A 22860-nucleotide genomic window follows, 5' to 3' on the forward strand; every position below is an offset into this window, starting at 1 on the left:
CAAATTATTGCAATATTTGTGTGACAATAAAGAAGTTTTATATTAATGTTTATATTACTAAACGTGATTTTGTATTGGGTAACTATTTATATTTAAATTATGTGTTGGAGAAAATTGGAATAGACTGATGGTAAAAATAAATGACAGTAAATTATGTAATCTTGTAGTAAACTTTATTAAATAAAAAATATAAACAAATTAATAAAGTTAGTTAAAAGAAAAATTATATTATAAATAAAGTTTTATTAATTCGTCACTAACAGCTGAAGGCGTCAAAATTCCCAGATCAGTAAACAGCAGGGTGATATATGCAGGAGGAGTATAATCTACAAGAGGATGGATTTTCTTCAAATCATTATTATTAATACTTTCTGCATTGTACTACAAATAAAATAAGCAATTAGTATTCATATTAACATCTTAAATTTAACAAACTCACTTTATATTCGGCCGGTAAATCTGACTGATTCAAAGGAAACAGTCTAGTAAACTTAAAACTTTCGGTTAACACGTAGAACGGTTTTTTCATTGCTTTTGCACAAACGGCCATAGTGTAACTTCCAACCTAAAAACCAACTTGCTAAATAATTGTACTATTAATTAATTAATTGTTATTTACTTTATTTACTATTCCACCACTTTCTGCAACACTTTCAGCACCAACCATGATGAAGTCCACTTGCTCCATAATGTATCCAATCGCGGAGTCCAGTATTAAAGTACATGGTATTCCTTCAGCTTCAAGGTCTTTACACATTCGTTTTCTATGAAAAACAGACATTTAGAAATAATAATAAAGTTATTAGATATAATATTAATATTTAAATAAAAAATGAAATTTTGTCAATTATTTTCAAAATAACTCTCAATTGTTTAAATATAACAAATTAAAATAAACTCAGGAGTATATATTTTACGTTACTTTTGAAACACCCTATATATATTAAAAAATTAAAAATATATAATTATAAATATATATAATATAAACCACTTTTTATATAAAAATCATTGTAATTTAAATCTTTTAGATTTAGGATGTTACAATAAAGCAACATTCAAAGAAAAAGAACATCAAACTATATTGTTTCTCCACTGTTTCAAAGTTTTTGTAATATATTTAAGGACTAAACTTTTATTTGAACTTTATTGGAAGTACTTTATTGCCTACATTCTGGAGGATAATTAACATGTTTTTGTGTAAACTTCAGTCTTGTCTGAATCTTCTTTTTTGATACAAATGATTTCTTTACTGAAATATAACCTTACTATTTTTGTCTATTCAATTGACATTTGATTATTCTACTAGACACTATTATTACTTAATTAATTCATTTTTTATTTGATTAATATACAAGAAAGGACATCACTGACTAATTTTTCTAATTTGTCTGTCTGTGAAAGGAGTTGTTGAATGTTTTCTTATTGTATTTTCTTTGTGTCTAAAAACTAAAATAAAATGCTAATGCTGATGCTAAAAGTATTTTTAGCATCAAGGAAGTATTTACAATCCATATAAATGTTTTTACTAAATAACTGACTATAACACCCTTTTAAATAATTTTATCTCTTACCCACAATCATCTGGAGCTGAAATAGTGACAAATACTTGAAATTGTCTTTTCTGTTTGGCTGCTTCTTTTAATGTTTTTAATACAACCCTGGACCTTGAGTGAGTTAAAATTGACTATAACAAAATTATATAATAAACATAAAAAAATAATAAAGACTACTTACAGATCCATCCAAAATGAATTCAGATGCCAATTTCACAATTTTATTTCTAGATTCACCTAATTTATTAATAAATTTCTTCCCTCTTCCCAGCATAACTTTTTTAGCTTCAGTAAATGACTAGAAACAAACAAAATGAGTTCCTTTGCAGTCAGAATAAAGTTAAAACGTACAGAATCCAAGGAAGCCAAAGTAATAAACCTCAAAAACAGCTCACATCCTGATGTAATTCCAGCAACAGGATAATTTAAGCTCTGCATTACATTAATTCCATCTTTCAGTATGACATCTAATTCTTTTACAGTACCACCTAAAGAGAACTATATTATTTATATGCGACATTCAAAAAACACACTGCTTACATTTCGATTGATTTATTATTTCTAGCAAGGTTCTTATAGCTGCAACTCCAATAGAAACATCCTCTTCCTCTTTAATAATTTTTGTGAAATAGTTTTTGACTTCTAAAATAAAATTAACAGGTATTGAAATAATTTGTTGAAAGACCCACCTTCCCTCTGCATTTTGTGAAACTAGTAATATTAAAAATTTGAAACTTATGTTATATTTTCACACTTTGCATCATTTAACCTCAATGTTTGACACATCGGGTACATTGGAACTACCGTTAAAGAATTTTTTTGAATAAATGCGAAAATTCAAAATAAATAATGAGTAAAATTTACAACGTTTCTGTTGTCATTCCAACATTTACCTTAAATTGAACAAATAGCTCTCATAAAAATATGACGTCATTACGAAGTGCTGGGAAAATAACATAGAGGGCGTGGGATGGAAAAAAATAAATCATTTGGCAAGTGGACAGCCAATAAGAACGAGTTTTCTGAGTCACGTGTTTCGGGTTCCATAATTAAGTCAATTTGTGTGTCGTTGTGGCATCTCTTGTTATTTACTAGTTTTTTCATATATTTGGCCTAATTAATAAAATTGTAAGTAATTTCTGACTATATTCAACTATTAACGATTCATTTTCCATAGTTAAAGGTGCCCTGGTAGACTTTTAAATATAAATACGTAGTTCAGTGTTCCTAGTTTGAATGTCGCCATTTTCTCTGCTGTCAGATTATCATTGTTATTATAGTTCGAATACCAAATATTTAAACAACGCTCCGCTTATTTAATCTGTTAACTGCCTTTTATGTTTTAAGTAGCAATAACCTGTCAGTTTGTCCCTACAAAAATAATCAGTTTCATATTGTCATCCTGTAATTATTCTAATTAGTTTGTTTTTTGTTGTTGATTTTGTTCAGTACCACACAGTTTAATTTGTACACAAGGGTTTGTTTTTAATTGGCAAACTATCAAGACAGTCAAGGAATTATTCAATATATTAACGACTACACTTCCTGAATTTTTAAAAATACATTTTGATGTAGGTTGTTTTAAAAATACAAGTTAAAGGCGTGATTAAAAAGTAGACTGTTAGTTTTTCTAGAAAACTATACAAACTAGGGTAAAAGCTATTTTTAAATTTAATTCTTTGTAATATTTTCCGCCAACTTCTAGGTACTGCAATTCCAATAAATAATTAGATGCCATTTGCAAAGTGTATAAATTTTAAATGTAAATATGTAAGACTTAACTTATTCATATGTAAGAATGAATGCGGTGTGCGCATAATGACTTAAGAAATAAATGAATTTTATACGTGGAGAAATTATAATTACCTGTTAAATGTACTGTAAAATCATTAGCAATAAACAAAACATTATTAAATCATCTTGTTTTTATTACTGTAACCTTCACAATTTTCAGCCCGCAATCAGTTCTAATTTATCCATAAATTAAACGTATAAATTTACCCGTTTTATGAAGTAAACGCGTATTAATAACGAACATTTCAAATTACTTTTTCGGCACACATGAATATGTTATATTGCCCAGTGCATGTTTAATTAAAAAAACATCCAATTGGATTGCAATTTACAAATTTTAATACAAAAAATTGACGTAAAGTTGTTAATATTTTACGCTTTCAGCCTCAAACGTGTTAATGAATAAATAAATACGAAGGTCACGTTGTCCATGAGTTTAAAAATATGTTTTTTATTGTTCTTCGTAATTTAAGTAAATTACAAATGAAATGGGTTATTTATTTTAAACAAAAAACGATAAAAATTTCATGTTTCTTAAGTTACAATAAATATGGATTTGATTTTAATAAACTACATTGTAAATATTGATTTTATTGAATAACATTGTTGATTAGATATTGTAAAACTTTTGAATGAAATTTGAATGTAAAATAAATATTTTAACAAATTCATAAATAGCATGTCAATAAATAATGTAGTAATGTTACTATGTACTATTTTTGTAACATTTTACGACTTAATTGATTTCGCAATTACATAAAAATGTTTAGTATTGCACTTGCATTAATTGCTGTTCATTTATATTATTTATAAATTTGTTGTTGTTGATTCGAATGTCTTTTAATTAAAAGCCATATTAATGAATGTTAGTCAAGCAGATTTTATAAAAACTGTCAATATTTTTCAGGAACAGTAAAATGTTATAGCATCATTTATTATGGTAAGTCTAGTAAAACCATATTTTCATTGTATTTAGATTAAACGTAGTGATGCTTTTTTTCACGTGACTTTCAATAATAAAACTTAACTAATAGACGTAGTACATGGTTTATTTCTTCAATGATGAACAGTGGTTTCAACGCACGTGTTTTGAGTTGGTGCCCACCTTGCTTTGCATCTAGTTCCTTATTTTTATGTTCAAGGCACAAATACGTTTCGAAAGCCTGGCGCACGTGTCTGTAGTATTTATAATTTATGCAAAAATGATGTGTTTACATGTTACATTGGAGAAATTTCATAATAAATAAACTTACCAGAATATATTGATTGAATTCCACTGTGGAAAGGATAACATTAAGGCAAAAATGAAAGTCATCAGTGCATATCGTATAATAATTGATAAGAAATTAATAAAAATGTTACTAAATATTGTACGTTTCACATTTATATTCGAAAAGAACATTATAAATTAATTATAATTAATGTATTTATCGAAATATTGATTAGTAAAATGATTTTAAGGATAAAATTCACTTACTGCTTGTCATAAAATAATTTATCAATTAGTAACATAGTACGATTTATAAAAATTGCATTAATTGTAAAGTACAAAGTACTATTCTGAAGTATTATTTATTAGAAAAATATATGCTGGTAACAATAAATTAATACGCAGAATTCCTGATAATTTATATCTAATCTTAATTTTTGAATAAAATACAACGTGACATGTAGTTTACATTGTTTTTTCTTTGTTGACTAACATTAATTTGTTGATTGAAAACTAACTTAATATTAATTTTAATCAACATCAATCAAGTTAAATAATGAAGAATCATCAAAGTCTCATAATTCATTAATTAAGACCAAGTTTATCTGTTTCTATGAAACAATTTTCACTTAAATGTTAAAGGGTATCACTGAAGAAAAAGAGTTTTATTACTAAATATTAAACAAATTAGTTTTTTAAAAATCTTAAAAGTTTTTTAATTGGAGATTAAAAAAAAGACATTTAACTATGAACATACTAAATTAATTATTAATTTTTTGCATATTTTTCTAGAGTATTAAAAAATATATATAATATGTTTTTAATATAATTTTTTGATTGTAACTATACTACAGCATTAAGTAAAATTTCAATTGAAATATCTTATTATATCAAATTATATTTAATAATAATTTTCTCATAGAACTTCAAATCTCAACTTTTTGCAATACATAAAGAGTCATGATCCTTTTTGCAACGAACAAAATATATTGGTAAAAACATCGTCGGGAAAGATTGTGTCAGTTTTTCGTCTGCGACATTCCTTCCCTAATTACACGCTTTCGCCCCCGTCTCTTCCACGTTGTTTTGACTGATTGTGAACATCAGTTTTTGTGGAATACCAAAAAAGCTCCCCATCAGAACGGCACGGACTGCGGCAACGTCGTGCGACCGGGGGCGAAACGCGATGGGGGCGGCGATGCCGATCGATTGAATGGGCCGCATCTCTTGGCACACGTGTCTCGCAATTTCACTCTCTCCTCCTCGATGTGGCGGCGCCCCCGTTTTAAAGCCGATGTGACCAAACAATGGGACGGCGGGTGGGGCGGCGAGCGTCCGATCGATCGACGGGTCTAGGCCGCTTCGCCGCGCCGTTCGTGTGCGGGTGCATAATTTAATGCGGTCTGTCGGGTTGTGCGATGTGGGCCGTCGAAGCCACCGTCGCCGCCACCCCTCACCTACCCTTCAGTGTCGTGCATCGCGGCTGGCTGGCGTTTCGCACATATAAACATAACGTTTTTATGCCGCTGCCACCGCCGCCGCTCGCAGGCCCAATTATTTTTGTAAACTTGCCAAGTGCAGGGTTAAAAGTTGAAAGTCGGTCTCTGAGCTGATTTATTTTTTTCTCGCTCCGACGTAAACTGTACGTTCAATTATCAGGTTTGCGATGTAACGGAAACCGTTAATTTTAATTTTATTTTAGTTTAATTATTTAATTAAATACATGTCTCATTCCTATATTTATTTATTACAAGTAAAAATGCGCCGTAACAGTATTTATCATTGATATTGTTGAAATTTGTGTACGTATAATTTACTGAACGAATCTTTATTTTTATTCATTATCTAAACCATTACACATATAATCGGTTTATCTGTTTTAAATATGCATGTATCTCGCTTCAACGAATTTGAAATATGTTGCTGTAAATCACAATTCGTCTTCGTCCTTATTATCAAGGTGATACAGATTTGGATTTAGATCTATCTATAAATCTAAGTAATATAAGTGAAGAAACCCTTTTAAATTACAAAACTAAACTATTGATTGATGAATTTATAGTTTTTACAAAAGATATGTTTAAATATATAGGAATATTCAGTTATTTTTCTTAAAATATTAATAATAATACTATTATTTAATACAGAATTAATTATTTCATGGACATTTAAATAATAATATAATAATTAATATGCACAGGTTTCTCTAATTTGAGTTGTTTGCTGTCTGTTTTCATGAAAATAAATTTAATTTTACTAAATTAAAAGAAATAAATATTTATTTGCAAATAGTTACTAGATTTCATTAACCACAATATTCATATTTTTTTTTAATAAATAATCATTTATTAATATTACAATAATGCAATTATATTATGTCAAAAATAAAGACTCCTTTATATTAAATTATTAATTTAATTAAATAAAATTAAAAAGAATATAAATAATACAATTTCGTGCAATCGAATAATAGTAATAATTTCAATAAATTTATTGTAATAAGGTATATTCTTAAATAATGCTTGATTGTATTTTAATGGAACAGGGAAAAATTAATCGGTCTATGAAAACTTTTACCAAACTAAAATTTTGATTTCTGTAGATAATAGTGCATGATAAAGATTTACTCTTTCAAACAAATTGAATTTGATTAAATAAAATTAAAATTATTACATTGATAAAATAAATGCTAATTTCGAAATACTTTTTAAAAAAATGCGCACTTTTAAATTAAACACTAGATGAACGTCGAAGTTTTTGTCCCCCTTCATCGCATTTCGTGTGGCGGCAACGTTGTCACGGCTAAACGAATGAGCCGCAGGGGTTCTCGTTTCGCCGCCGCCCGTCTTTCAAAGCACGCGGCTTCGTCTGCCCGCCTCCGGATCGGATGGTCCGCCCGCTCTCGTTACCACCCCCGCGCCGCCGCACATTGTATTGATTTTCGAGGCTCGTACGAAGCGCCGTTGCCAAACGAGTTAATTTGTCACACGATTCAACCCCTTCCCTAATGGGGATTGTTTCGTAGATGGGGTGATGGCTGTTGGTTGCGGGGATGGCTTTTGGCGAAGAAGCAGTCGGATTCGGAAAGTGAATTGGCGCCCGGTCAACCGTGGGTTAGGTCGGGGGTTGCCGAGGTAGAGATGACAGAATTTGTATACCAGATTTTGGGGACAATGTAATATTGATTATCACAGTAATTAGCTTCTTTTGGAAGGTACAACATTAATATTTTTATCTACTATTACACAAATACAATAAAAAGTTATAAGATTATCTTATTGTATATTTTTAAGTGAAACTTGAATATAAAACTTGTTAACAATCCTTCGGTGAACAGGTAATTAAATAAATTTCTTTTTGTTACAATTAAACTTAAGTACATGTGATGATTTCTATTTAATAATGATAATCACCAACAATAAGATAAAATAATCAGCAGTGTTTTTTAAAATTGTCCTCATACATACATTTTTGCTTCTTAATAATATTGTCTTGAAGAGACCTTGTTTTACTGTACTGCAAACCTAGTTACTATAAACAATAGGTTATAGCGCTTTTCCAGGTTAATTAAATGTGTATTTTTGCTAATTGACTAAAGTGTAATCCACATTGTTAACTCAAGGTTTATTACATATTTTGATAAAAATTTACGCATTAGTAATTATTTTTTTAATTAGCACCACCATCCGAATTTGTAGAGTGGATAATTCAATGGTAAATTGACATTTAACCATGTTAATTGTACATTTCTGTATAAAATTTAAATTTTTAATTCAAATCTAATATATATTTATACGTGACGTCATTTAAACTTTATTAATTATTTTGAAATATAATCTTCCTAATTTAAATATACTCTTTAATTATGTTTAGTTATGTATATATTATATTTTAGTTATATAGGATGATTCAACTAAGTGATTTATTATTATTATTATCATTATTATTAATTATTAGTTATATTAGAATACGAAAACAGATATCAACCTAAAATTTTGATTGTCATCTGTTTTTTCTAAATTATTCCCAAAACACTTCCTGTCTATTCCAAGAATAAACTTTTCAACTATTGTCTTGAAAATATTTTGAAAAAATTAAATGTTTAAAAACCGATTCATATACATTTTTCATACATTTTCTAATGTGTCTGTTAACTAAGTCACCCTATATATTATTATTGTTATTATTTACATTATTATTAAGTTTTTTTTACTAATAAAACGCACTAAAACAAATTAATTTGCATTCTGAATTTTAATTAGCAGTTTGCAGTCGAGGTTGTTGTGTACTGAAACCGTTTGACCCATTTGTGAACCTTCGTATTTCGTAACGAAATATGATTTATGCAGATTTATAAGTGCAAACTAATTGTTTCACATTTCAACACGGCATCTTGCAACAATTTAAGATGAAACCTTAATCGTAACGATACGAAAACGCACTTGAACAGCCACCATCAAATCACTTGAAAATCTCGAACCCGTAAATTCCGAGACACGAAGAACAGGTGGAATTATACCGTCGTTCCCCTCGTGACGACCCCTAAATGCCTCAGTAATTATTTGTGTACTAAACACGATGCGTGGTGGTTGTTCATCCCTCTGTCCCCCCATTATTTGGTGGCGGTGTTGCCGTATCTCAAAGGACATCGTTCAGCATGCCCGAGGAAACGTTACCCCTTGCTGTATGGATGGTGCGGCTTTAAAATCGGGGACGCTAAATGTTAAATGAGAGAAGTTTTACTGTTAATGGTCATACTTGATACGTGCCGTTCCTTGGCAATTGCTCTTTGTTGCTAATTTTTATTAAATTTTACTTTGTTACTGTTGAAGAATATTTAATATTACATAATGGCAGTTAATTATGTTACAAAATATTTTGGATTTGACAGAAAACTTTAACACTATCTAGGAATACTTTGTTGAAAAAATAAGGTGAATGAACTACGAAGAATATTATTAAGTACAATTTGTTGAGAAATAAAATTTAATTGTTTTTAAATTATTTTAGATTTCAAAACAATGGGGTGCCCGTTATTTACTAAGTTAAGTTTCCATGGGTGTTAACTAAAGTATTTTTACAAAGTACAAAACAATTTTGAAAAAAAAAAAATATTAATTTTTGACTTTTTTGTGACAGTTTCATTTAGTAATAAAAAAGTTGCTGAATTTTATAAATAAGGAAAACAATTTAATTTTCTAAAAATTCAATATTAATGAGAGAAGTAACTTGCATCATGTTTGACAATATTAGAAATAATATATAAAATAAATAATAATTTTTCAAATTTATAATATTTCTTTGACAAATTTTATTGTAATGGAAAATAATTTATAATAATAATAATAGTGGAATTATAATTATAATAGTTTTCATGAATATGTAGTACCATTTTGATTAGTTGTTATTTTATACGTATATGTAAACATATATAAAATATGCATACTATTTTGTAGTGAAATACAAATAGTTTGGCTAAAGACGTCAAAAGCTTTCACCGGTACAATTTCAAAAGGTAAACCGTTATACAGTCCATTAGAATATTGAATTTTGGTCATCTCTATAAATAAGCAGTCAATCTTGATGTGATGAAAAAATAGTTACTTTATTAGAATAGTACTCCACCCCGTAGTTATTACACTTATATCTATCGAAATCACTGATTTTTAATATTTTTTAGCGGTAGATGTTTGTACCTTTGTGTATGAACAATATACAGATAAGATAACAAATTAATTAATTATAAACACAAGATACGAAATCCATATTTTTACGAATTTTTAGGAGTGGTATCTTGATTATATGTGAGAAACATGGAGACATATTGAATGTTTTATTACATTATGTTTATAGAAAGAAATTTAATTTATTTTTTTTTATTTTATTTAATTATTGTTCCAATAATTTATTGATTTATTACTCTTTGCGGATAAAAATATAATATATTTGTAACTCTACAGCTTATGCAATAAGTTTTAACTCGCTTCTGGTATAGCGTCGCTATATTGTGGTACACGTGTGACCCAAATATCATTTCTTGTATATTTAGCTCTCTATTTTAGCCTGTTTTAGTTTATCCATTAGTGTTGTCGTTATCAGCTGAATAATTGAAGATAGAGGATATAAAGTAGGCCAAGTTTAAAGCTGAGGGACAGCTTTAAGCTTATGTAATTTTTGCTTTACAATATAAATGAAATATGGTATACGAGAAACTAATTGCTAATAAATATGAAATAAAGCCCGAAAGATTTTAGCTTTTTCCTTTAATTTTAAAGTCAGTGTCGTGCCAAATTAAACTGGATATTTAATTTAAATGAGCATTAAACGTGATTCATTTTGAAAGGTTATTTATTTAATTGTAGGTTTTAAGTGGGATGTACTACCTATAACTGTGTTGCTAAAAGGGATTAGAAGTTTGGAGGCCAGAATTAAACACAAGTTTGAGATTTAATTACATGGATGTAAGGTCAAAATTTTTAACAATGCTGTACATGAAGGTAGTTTCTAGATTATGGCCGAAATCCCATATTTTTAAACCTATTATTTTTCTCCAACTGCTTAAAAGTTGTCGAACAAAAAACAAATCCCTTCCATTAGCAATGCGCTTGGAGCTCCACTCTTCTCTAAAATGTAAGAAAATAATGAAAAAGTCTGCGCCTCAATACCTAAAGCTCATCAAGTGGTGCCAATCAAAAATTGGTGGTGAACGCTTTCAGAACGACGGCGATCGTCGTCGAACGAAGAGAAGAGAGGCAGCAGCGCCGCGGCGCTCCGCCCATCGTGTGCTCTCCGCTCCTTCGCACGGACGGAGAAGGCCGGGGCGGGCGGCTGATTGCACCCAGAAGGCCCCACGTGAACCGCCTCGACGGTCAGTGACCCCCTTGACAGCCGCGGCCCGCCTGACAGTCGACGGCTTTCCGTGAGGGCAAATTACACCGGGGCTCGGCCGACAACTGCAAGGGGGTACCCCCATGTTTCGTGTCACTATGGCACTCATTCCGGCGGTGGGTCGGTTCGACGGTGGCGAAACGGTTATTGTTTATGGGGAGAGGGTGCGACGAGAGTGAATGTAAAAAGTGATCGGAAAAGATTTTGCTGCCTGTTGGTTCCATTGATATTCAAATCAGGAAGCTGTCGATGAATGAAAATGGGCAATTAGGTGGAACGTCAGAAATCGAACGCGTGTTTAAAAAAATTATTTTTTTTAATCTTCAAAGTTTCGTTTTAAAATTGCACATTAAGGAAGATAAGTAATAAAGAGGCGGAGTTGAGGAATAATAATATCCATATTAAAACTTCAAGAATTTTAACTCCAGCTGTCTATAATTTGAATTGAAGTTTAATGTATTATTACATGTAATATTTCTGGTAAAAAAATGATGTAGCTGTTTGATTTGACAAAGGAAACATCTGGAAATCAGCCTAATGTAGGTCGAACGTATCGAATGTTCTTTGCAGTATTTATCCAATGCTTATTTTCACAATTGTACATTTATTCAAATAAACACTAAGTAGGTGGATGGGAAGGATAGTAGTATAAATATTAAAACCACAAGAAGAACATTTTATCTGAACAGTCAATGATTTTAATAGAATACCTGAAAAAATAATATATGATGACAATAACTATTAATCAACCAGAAACATTTTATCCCCATAACCGAAAATGTAAAGCTTCGAAAGAGTTAAAAATATTTGTTGCAGAGCTGGGCTTCTACTTTTAACAAGCAGAACGGAACGCTCAGTGTATATATTTTTAGAGAGGGCAAAACTCTACGACTCCATACAACCGTTTACCATATTTTATGTGGCCAGATGTGAGATATTGTGCGGTCGCAATGTGCTGCGTAGATAGTTGGGCAAACGTGCTCGAAAATGGAGTGTCATTTGGTATCAATTTATTCATGTATCATGTCCGATGGCATCTCCGACTGCGTCACTGTCCATTACGGTCAGATGGAGTGATCCCCTTAGATTTGTTTTCCTTTGTTCTTTCCACAGAACTTCTATAATAGAAAGTATATGAGATATGTGATCGTTCATGTTTATGGAAAGGTTGAATAACTGGATAACGCACAATTCGGTTCATATGATGATTGATCGTCCGCAATCACCATATTCGGGATCAATTTGATTATTATATCCCATAAAATTTATCGTTTTGAAATCAACGCGTTGCGCCGGTGCAAGTGTGCGACCACACGCGACCTTGTTCGGCCCAATTATTCGCCAGATAGATCCGGCCTCGGTTCTAAGTTCCACTATGGGTCTAGGTAAAAATCGATCAAACTGGTTCGCTTCGGGCTCTAGTGGGATCACCTGTCTTCGAGAGCCACGAACGGCATTGCCGACGTCAATGCCGCCTCTTCGACGAACCAATTGCCTACCATTCTTACCTATCGAGTGTCCGCCTTCTTTCCTAATACTTGGATGTTTTTCGGTTTGTAAATTTGCTGTTTTCGATAAGGAATTTAGGACGATGAGAAATTGTTGTCGGCCAGTGATAAGTACATATTAATCATCCATTAAAAAAATGGGATTTCTCACAGAAAAGTAACAGAATATGTCGCAAAAAATTTTTGAAAGAATTTAAAAAAGAAATTAACATTAATTTATCAATTTTTTTAGTAGTTAATTCAGTGTTTTTAACAGTTGTAGTAAAATAGGTAAAAAATATAGAAGATATATCAAAGAAACTAAGCCAAAACGCACCTTAAACTTTTAAGAAGGTATTAGTCCTCCTAGGAGTAATTTAAAAATATATATTCCACGTTTTTATTATGGCCAATTTTGTTAATAACATTTTTTTTACATGACTTTCGAGGCTTCGGATCATTGTCATGGCTCTGTTACATCTCATGTTATCTACATATATGAAATAGTCCATGTCACTAATAATTTTCTGTAATGATGCTATATCTTGCCAAGAAAAGTAATCCCAAACCGTAACGTTTCCTTAACCATGTTTCAAAGTTCTAGTCCCACTCTATTGAACTTGGACTCATCACTTCAAGGAATTCTCATCAAAATTCTTGTTCTATTTTATTGTTTTCTTTACTTAAATAAATATTAGCTATTTTTGTTTATGCAGACAACGTCTGATTGCTCTACTAGACATACTAATACCGTATGACTGAATTAATTATATGTTTTTTTGGCTAGTAAACAAGAAATTACTAATTCTTCCAATTTACCTGTCCATCAAAGGAGTAGGAATAGGAAAAGTATAGTATATATTTGGTCATTTAACCAACCAAATCAGACTAATATGTGTGTTCTCCGACGTTTGACAAATGTGTGACAAAAAAAACGTATAGAATATTGAAATATGTTTTATATACTTAATTCACAAATGTTGAATTTTTTATGAAATATCTTACAAAATGTTAAATTTTAAATGTTATCTATGGCCTACCATTGTATTTGTAAGTAGACGATAATCTTAAAAGAAACTAAAATGGTATATTTTAATAAACGAACAATTAAATTTCCTTAAACAAGAAGAAAGAAAGAAAAAGAGGATTATCATTATTCTTTTTAAACAAAAAATTGAAATACCGTTAAAAGTATTTATATAAATTTATTAATAAATGTTTCCAATGTTGATTTGCTTCTTCATAATCAAGTTTAGTAGTATTTTGTAAATAACGTTTTTAAATTTATGGCAAATTAAAAAATTGAGACAGGAATATCTTATCTGCGGTCTAAAAGTACCCAAAACAAACAATTTAGGACAACTTTGAACAATTATATTAACGATAATTATTGAACTACGTCATTATTTTTGACGTACTAACAGTGTATGTGTAATAGATTCTCACAATTGTCTAGATACTTAATCGTCGAAGTTCTTGAAACTCATAAATTTTTATTTAATTTTGCTTTAATCTGGGTCACGTGGAACTATAAACATCGAAAATTGATAAAGAAAATCAATCAATATACTAGAGCAAACCGGTAGCGGCATTTCCCAATCGTGTCATTCCATAATTGCAAGATAAATGGTAAATTACAATTAATTAATGTATGATAACAAAAAATCGTCGCAACTTGACGTGGCGGTCATTGAATTTCCCCATGTTCCTTCACATCTATGTTTGTATTTATATTTCTACGAATCGCATTTAATTCCCTGGCCTTTGTGCGAAACTGGAGACCCGTTAAATATAGCGCGCAAAAAGGATTTATTTGTGTGCACGGGCAATGGATGATGACTAAGGAAAACTTGGCAAAGGTCAAAGACTGTCTAGAGAGGTTCTGTACAGGATAATAATAAATCTCGGATCTAGCCGCTCGCCTCACTCCTTGGCCGTGAGTTTCCATGCGGACCAAAGCTCTTAATGGAAATAATAAAATGCCTCTCTAATTAACGATTGCGGTTCGTGGACGGGCACGAGCGAACTGTGAACTGGGCATTTATGTAAATAAGTTTTTTCAAGTGCACTCCGTTTTATTTTGAATTTTAAAAGTTTACGCTTACTATAAATGTTAATTTAAAGGTTTTTGCTAGAATAAATAATTAGCTGAAAAATGTCACGCCTCTTCTTTTTTTTGCTTGTAAACACTTAAATTTTTATTTTATTCAATCTGTCCTTGAGGCGTATTTTATGGATACGTTTTTGGCTTCTATCCCAACATAAATGTTAATCGTCTCCGAAACACCTTCAAAATCGTGAAGTCATTGCTGGGCTAATGCACCTTGGACTCCAATTTAATCCTTTTTGTCTTGTAAATTGTAAAACTGGCAACAGTTTCTCAAATAAACTGTATTTCTTCTAAAATAATTTGTATATTTGGAAACAGAAACAAAGTCTGTGTTGGTTTCAGTCCGATAGGTTTTGGTAAACAGGATAACCAATGGTGTTTGTTTTATCATGTTCTGTTACAGCTGAGGCCTAATCGAAGGCTGACGGGTCGCATTCCACTATCACAGTTCACAAGATTAGCGGAGTTCGGTGAAGATATGTTAAAAATGTAAAGAATAGAATAAGAATAAGGATTATTTTTTAATTCAAAAATATATATTTAAGGCTTATGCACCTATAAAAAAGAATACTCGTCCAGTTTACCTTTTGCTTTACTTCTACAATAATCAACACCAGTTATCAGCATTATCAGGGTCATTAAAAGTGTAGATTAACAATGTACGAATTTGACCTTTGAACTGTAAATATTTTTTTAAATATGTTTATATGTCATGAAGAACATACACATCAAAACATCAACAAAAGAACAACATTATTTACAAATAGTGTCTGTCGCAAACACGTAGAACCAGTTCACATCTGTGTCTTCAGATACGACGATTTCTCACAATTAGTTAGATCTAAAGCTCATCGAAATGCGACGCAATCAGCTGATTAACGTACGGCCAGAAGGTCGCACCGAGGTCGACGTTGTCTCCGGCACGTTTGTTTTGCGTTTCTCCTCGGATTCATTCAAATGACGCCCGTTCTCGTGGCCAACGTCGGTAAAATTGTGTGGTGCTGATATGCAATCGTTTCAATATACCTGTGACGGACGTTCCGAATTGAATGCTGTTTTGTAACAGCCGTGGATAAAATTGTCTTGGCTAAAAACTCGACAGTAATAATAGATGTCAGTCAGTGGGAATATCGCTGCATTTGGCAGCAATTATACAAGCCAACAATGCATTTTAATTAATAGAGTGCAGTTATTTTTAGAGACCACACAAATACTGTCTGTAATAATCCTGAAACAGAAAAGGCTGAAAACTCCTTTGTGTTTTGTGAACAAAAGCAATGGCAAATATCTAATTATTCGAAGAAGTAGAAGTACGACATAAATGTTTGAACGAGTATCTGGATGAGATTATTCATGACTGGCAAAGAAACGGTACATTTTGATAATCCCGTCAACCTCTTTTGATAAATTGCCCATAATCTTCCAATTATCCATCCAATAAAGACGATATTTACGACCTCTTATATATGAATGCGACATAAACATCCATTGCGAATGTACCTGTTGTAAAACCCAGGTTAAAATAGTAAACCTGCACATGTTTATTGCGCTATTGCTTCGAAACATAAAATGATTATTGTTGCGTTACTGTACTGGTTGTAAAAGCTTTTTACTGCATGTCAGACCTCCAGGTATATTAGCGTTGAACGCCGGTTACCGTGAATATCACAGTACATGAAAATACCGCATTCGCGGCGTTCTTTGTTTACCTAAACTAATAACGCTCGACGATTAACAAAGATTGCAACAAAGGCTGCGTGAAAATCGCCCACGTCACACGGAACCTTGGACGATCGGAACGATTCGCGCATACGTACGGTACACAAAGCGTGCTAATTTGTTTTTGAACCGTATGTAAGTGCGCATTTAATCTAGGAAATGCCATTTGAATTGGGTTTTCTCCTTGTAGGTTGTTCCTACGGATGTGGCATTTTTCGAGAACGTAATATCATTTACGCTAGCCACTCTAGCCCCGTGGTGGTGAATGAGTGCACAGGTAAAAAGGAGCTCCTTAACCTTCACGGTTCGTGTCTATTAGGAGTATGTAGTTGGAATGTGGTTGAAACAGTTTTTGTTATCGTTTTTGTATTCCTTTATGAGGAAGTCGCTGTGATGAACATTAACCTTTTGGATATATTTATTAAAAAGTTTTTTAATTATGTATACATAAAATATTAAGGAGGCTTGGCTTATTCAATTCTATTAAAAAAAAAACAAATATAACAAATTCGTTAAAAATAGATTTCTACTCAAAATTTGAAGAACATGTCAAATTCTGAATTATGCCGATGTTTTAAGAATTAAACTTATTTAATAGACTAATTATTATACCATATTCAATATGGGTTTTTTACAACCCTTCTTCAAACTAAAAGTATCTTTGTTACTTATTTGATTATGCAAAAACAAAAAAGAGGTCGTATTAAATTTAATTTACAAAGTAATTTAAGTTTCAATTTTATCATAGTTTCTGTCAATTAAGTCACTGAGAATTTTTAATAGAATTTTTTAGCCAGCTTTTAAAACTTCCAAAAATTCCAAGTCTACATCAGTAAATCTAATAATAAAGTAGTTATAGGTTATTTATAGGTTTTTAGTACAGAACAATAATTAAATAACGTAAAAATTGCTTCTCATCTGAATAAAAAATAAGAATTTTGAATGATAATTTCGAAAATAATTGAAAACTTTAAAATCATTAAAAAATGAAATACATTTTAAAAGTCTATAAAAAATCGATTTATTGTATATATGAATGAAAAATATACGGGATCAATTTATAAATCAATAAAAATAAGCTACTTGTTATCTAACTATGTAGTTACACTGTCTGATTTAAACAGATTAAAATTAACAAGTTTTGAGAAATTTAGTTTTAAAAATATACAACTTTTTTTGTCTCAATTTTTTTCAGACAGAGTAATTTAATTCGTATATTTTAATTAGTTTTTATTTTTTAGTTCCTAATAAGATTTGAAGGATTTTAGTTTTTATTTTTTAGTTCTTAATAAGATTTGAAGAATTTGAAATAAACTAGAGAAAAAATCGATTGAAAATATACGAAAATGTAAATACAATTATTAAAATAATTTTAAAGAATTATAAGCCATTTGACCATACCTATCTATCTAATTTAAACAATTCAAATATAACAATTTTTGAGGTTAATTTTGAAAAATTTTAAATAATTAAAAATATAGAATTTTTGTCTAACTGACAAAATTTTGCAGACAAAGGTTGATTCATTTTGTATATTTTAGTTAGTCTTTATTTTTTTGGTATTTAATAAAATTAGAGGGATTTGAAATAAAACTATAGAAAATATCGATTTATTATATGTGAAAATATCAATTGGTACGGGGTGTCCCATTTAAAATAATTAAAATAATTTTAAAGATTTATGTGCATCTTATTGTTGTTCATACTATCTAATTTTAATTTTTTAATAATTGTTAAACAAAAAACATACAATTTTCGTTCTTGCAGACAAAGAGTGTTTTATGATTTTAAATAAAAGGTATTTAAGAAAAACTGAGAAAATTCGAATTATTATTTGTAAAATAAATTATTTAATAAAAACTGAATATGAAATAACAAAAAAAAAGTAATAGGTGATAGTCAATTTGAAATTGAACAGAACAGCAGGGAATTTAATTTTGTCTGTTTTCCTTTTGAACCTCCAAATCGGATTATTAAGAAGCGTATAAAACGGTCACTTTTTATCCTGTTAAACGAGCAAAATGCAAATTCCTGCTATCTTAACAAAGAAATTATGAATGTGAATGACTTCTGACATTTGCAACACAAATCCCCAACAAAGATAACATTATCAGCCGAGCAAAAGTAAAGACGCAAATGTGATACACCGTCAGGAAGGGGCGATATAAAAGTGCTCGGCCGACGAGAATAACGTCGTGCATTGTTTCGCTCTTCTCCTCGGACATAGCAAAAAGCGACGTGTCACTGACATCAACCCGAAATGTATTGTCGACCGTTGTCCCATCCCGTCACAATTCGATCAACAACCTTTCGGTTCGAACACTTTTCGACCCAACAACGCACATACGGTCACGACGACGACAACAACAACAAAGGAGAACAAATTAAAAATCCGTACTGTTTGAACGGCGACGTTCGAAATATTCATAGGCGTCGCATACGACACACGAGCAACGGGTTAAATTTGGACCGTGCGTCACACGCCACGGTCGTGGCATGCCTCGTGATTCGATTATCGTGCCCAGTTTATGTGTTCCAACGCTGTTTATTGGCGACGTCTGTGTCTGTGTGTGAGAATATATTCGAGCTGTTTTTGTTTTGTATTCTATGTAATGTCTGAGAGAGGTCCCGGATTACGATAATAATATTTTGTGTGGAACTGCGCTAAAAGCATTTTGCGCTTGTTTCAACAAAATTTTATTTAGTGTAATTAAACGGCAAATCAAATTATTATGCAATTTGCCAAAATGCTTCCCTCACTTTTTGTCAGTGATTTTCATGAATGATATTATGCAGATATTTTAGGTAAATAATTGTTTTGATGAAAATCATTAATAATAAAATATTAAAATTAGTTGATTGATTCTTAATCATACAGATAAAATCATGTTATTCCCACGCTAGTCGCGTTTATGCAGTTAAATTGTATTGATTGATAACTTTGTTACCAAGTAACTGAAATTCTATATGGAATTACGTCGACTTTAAATTAAATATTTTTTCATATTGTTTTAATCACTTAAAAACTGGTTAAATAAATATTTCATTAATAAATCAATTAATATTTATACAGGATGTTCAACTAAATTCTAATTTATTAAAAGATTATGAAGACACTAAATGAAATATTAAACAATTTTGGCTGCAAGTATAGCGTTATCTAATCAAGTTTCCAAAATATATTCAAAGCACTGCCACTTCCGGATCAACCGGAAGTGAGACTAACTTTGTTTTTTCAAATAGAACCCTATAAATACTAAGACATTTTTGCCTGCAATTGTGGTAATTTGTTTCTAAGTTATTTAATATTTTCAGAACATTTAGTCACATGAAGTAAACAACAGAAACGTTTGTGTTATCAACAATGGTAATGTTGAAAAGTTCATTTTTGTTATATACATTTACAAAACTTGCCACTTAATGACAAAGTAAAGTAAAGGCAGCATTCAACGCTTAATTTTAATATCAATTGATATATTGAAAATATTTTTGAACAATAGAGTGTTATAGCGGCGACCAAAATTTCAGAATTATGTTTCTATTAGTTCTCTATAAACATCTAATGAATCAATTAGGTGAATCATGCTTTAGAAAACTGACAAAAAATACAGTAAACAATATCACAATGATGAACAATGTAGTATGTATATTACTTATTACTCTTTTTGACTTTTATAAAACAATATATGGTAAATCAGGATTTATATTAAATAATAAATATGCTTATAATGAAAAACCATTTTTAAGATGAGAGAACAAATTCAAATACTGCCGGCATAAAGAAATTTTCAAATGAACCTTAAAAAATTCATAATTATCTAATTATATTTAATACAAATAAACCATTGTAATTTAAACGTACTCAATTTTGTTTTAAGAATGAATTTGCAAATAATAAATATGTCAGGTATACGAGGTCCTGATACTTAAATTCGCATCAGATTTATGATTTCAATATAATTATTTTCTACTTAGGATATCTTGCAATCCTTGGATTTGAGTACGTTAATCGGAAATAATATTATTTATTTCATTTTCTTAATTTTTTTTATTTAATATTGTTCATAAAATAAATATACTTAATTTAATTCCGGTTAAGTTTTAATTTATTATGGTCGGTAATTAACAATGTACATATTTCATTAATTACGTTGCTAGTTCATTTCATATACAAATATACACACACGTTTTTGTTTTAAAGCCGTACCAATATATTACACGTGTTAAAAGTTTTATTTATATTCAATAGCTTTCACAATAAATAAAATAAATTTTCATTAATAATGAAATTTAAAACGATAAATGGAAAAGTGTATAAATTAAAGTAATGAATAATACTCGTTTATTTATAATAAACGTACGTACTGATAAATAAGGTCATCGCTTAGACGTCGGAATTTTTTGCTTAAAGTTCGAGTAATTTATAAACAATTTCGACTTGCATCATAAGATTTTTTAGTTTATAGCCATAAAATATTTAAATTACTTTACTGATACCTTGTTTTTGTTAAATACTAGTGATCAATCTATCCAAAAATATAATGAACGCAAATGTACTGATATTTGTCGGGGTTTCCCTAGTTAAATTAATAATATAGAGTTAGTCTTAAAACTTCCCCCTATCTAATAACTTTTTAATTGAATAAGATATCGACTTCGAATACAAACACGTAACTAAATTTTGCCATATAATTGACAAGTGCCAAATAACTTAGTATTATATGGTCACTATCACTTTTTTATGGATTGGGCTGTTTTGTGACATCTCATTTGAAGGGTACTTCCATTCTCTATTCAATGCTACTTCACAGGCAAAAATTGATTTATTTACCAAAAAATTATATATTTCAACAAATATTAGACAACACAAGTAAATATTTACATAATATCAGAAAACTGGTCGCTGATAAGTCAACAACAACCATTTATTTAGCAATAAATTAAAAAAATATATTAATACTAATGTTGAAAGGTCTATATACCCATCTTGCATTTTTTTGAGAAATAAACTAAACAATTACTATTAACTTCTACTTGAAATAAGTTTAAATATTTTGTTATATTTGTTCTGTTAGATTTTAATAACAAATATATTGTTTTCAAATGTATTCGAAATACCCCATGCTATATTTTATTTATGAGAAGTGTATGGAAAAAGGTGTTAATTTGAAATATTTATAGCAATAATTTGACATATTTTTGGTTTGGTTTAAAATATTTTTTTCAAATTATTTTAACAGATTGTTGCCTGAAAAGTCACCAATTTTGATACTGAAATTTTTCGCATACACATGAACCATTGTACTCCCAAATTTTATTCGTAATTTACGGTTAATTTTGTGCATCTTAAAACATCAATAAATTTGTTATATTCAACAACATTGAAAATTAAAAAACCTCAAAATTTAATAGACCACAAACACCAATTTTTGCTTTTATGATAAACAAATCTTGGAAAATAATATGAAAAATAAGTTTTGTTTATGTGTTTTGATAAATTACAAGTGACAAACAAAAATACATAATCTTGTTTTTATTATTACTTTAATGACAATACTTAAGATTTAAGCACTTTGAAATGACGTTAAATAAGTTGTTAATGGTAATTTTTACCGGTAAGTGCATGCAAAAGAGCCAACCTGAAAAATAATAAAAGTGAATTGTGTTTTATTATTCATAAAAGTAATAAGCCATTGAATTATACGAAAACAGAATTACGTTCATGAATTACCACGAAGCAAATTGCGTAGTTCGAAACCAACCGATGAATATTCACACGTTCAAAGACACGTAGTTTTTGTATAGCCAACTTCCTGATAATCCCGTTCGCAAGCAAAAGTGCCCCCGAAACGTTCGACCTTTTTTTCCGCCGCCGCAACAATTCACAGTTCTCGGCAATTAAACAACGGCATTGTCTAGGCCGAGACCGCCGAGACCCCGATTCGGCACCGAATATCGTGAAGAGGCAACTTTCCAAGTACGTCGGCCATGATTACTCCACAGTTTCGGCATGCTCCGTCCTTGTCGCACGCCCCTCGCCCACCATTCGACATCCTCGTCCGAAGCGACGCAACGCGCATGACCGCTTTTCCTCGTCGG

The 22860-nt window shown here is 30.4% G+C and overlaps 2 protein-coding genes and 1 long non-coding RNA gene across 3 annotated transcripts in view; 1 reads left to right on the plus strand and 2 right to left on the minus strand.

The window, feature by feature from the left end:
- Window positions 1-151: 151 nt before the first annotated feature.
- LOC109593870 (translation initiation factor eIF-2B subunit alpha) lies at window positions 152-2420 on the minus strand. The gene is made up of 8 exons (XM_020009000.2): window positions 2243-2420; window positions 2094-2195; window positions 1905-2041; window positions 1735-1851; window positions 1572-1684; window positions 620-764; window positions 440-565; window positions 152-381 (listed from the first exon to the last, which is right to left on the minus strand). Exons 1-8 carry the CDS (start codon window positions 2253-2255, stop codon window positions 229-231), a joined length of 906 nt encoding a protein of 301 aa, XP_019864559.1. The 5' UTR covers window positions 2256-2420; the 3' UTR covers window positions 152-228.
- A 150-nt stretch (window positions 2421-2570) lies between these two features.
- LOC109593860 (AN1-type zinc finger protein 6) overlaps window positions 2571-22860 on the plus strand; it is a 39506-nt gene continuing 19216 nt past the window's right edge. Inside the window, exons 1-2 of the mRNA XM_020008978.2 lie at window positions 2571-2681; window positions 4255-4287. The gene's annotated coding sequence lies outside the window, so the exon portion shown is untranslated. The remainder of the gene's footprint in view (window positions 2682-4254; window positions 4288-22860) is intronic.
- On the minus strand, window positions 22283-22755 carry LOC126265070 (uncharacterized). Its single transcript, XR_007547621.1, has 2 exons — window positions 22493-22755; window positions 22283-22400 (listed from the first exon to the last, which is right to left on the minus strand). It is a non-coding gene; the product is annotated as an uncharacterized LOC126265070 (long non-coding RNA).

Source organism: Aethina tumida, chromosome 3 (genome assembly GCF_024364675.1).
Source record: "Aethina tumida isolate Nest 87 chromosome 3, icAetTumi1.1, whole genome shotgun sequence".
Classification (NCBI taxonomy): Eukaryota; Metazoa; Arthropoda; class Insecta; order Coleoptera; family Nitidulidae; genus Aethina; species Aethina tumida.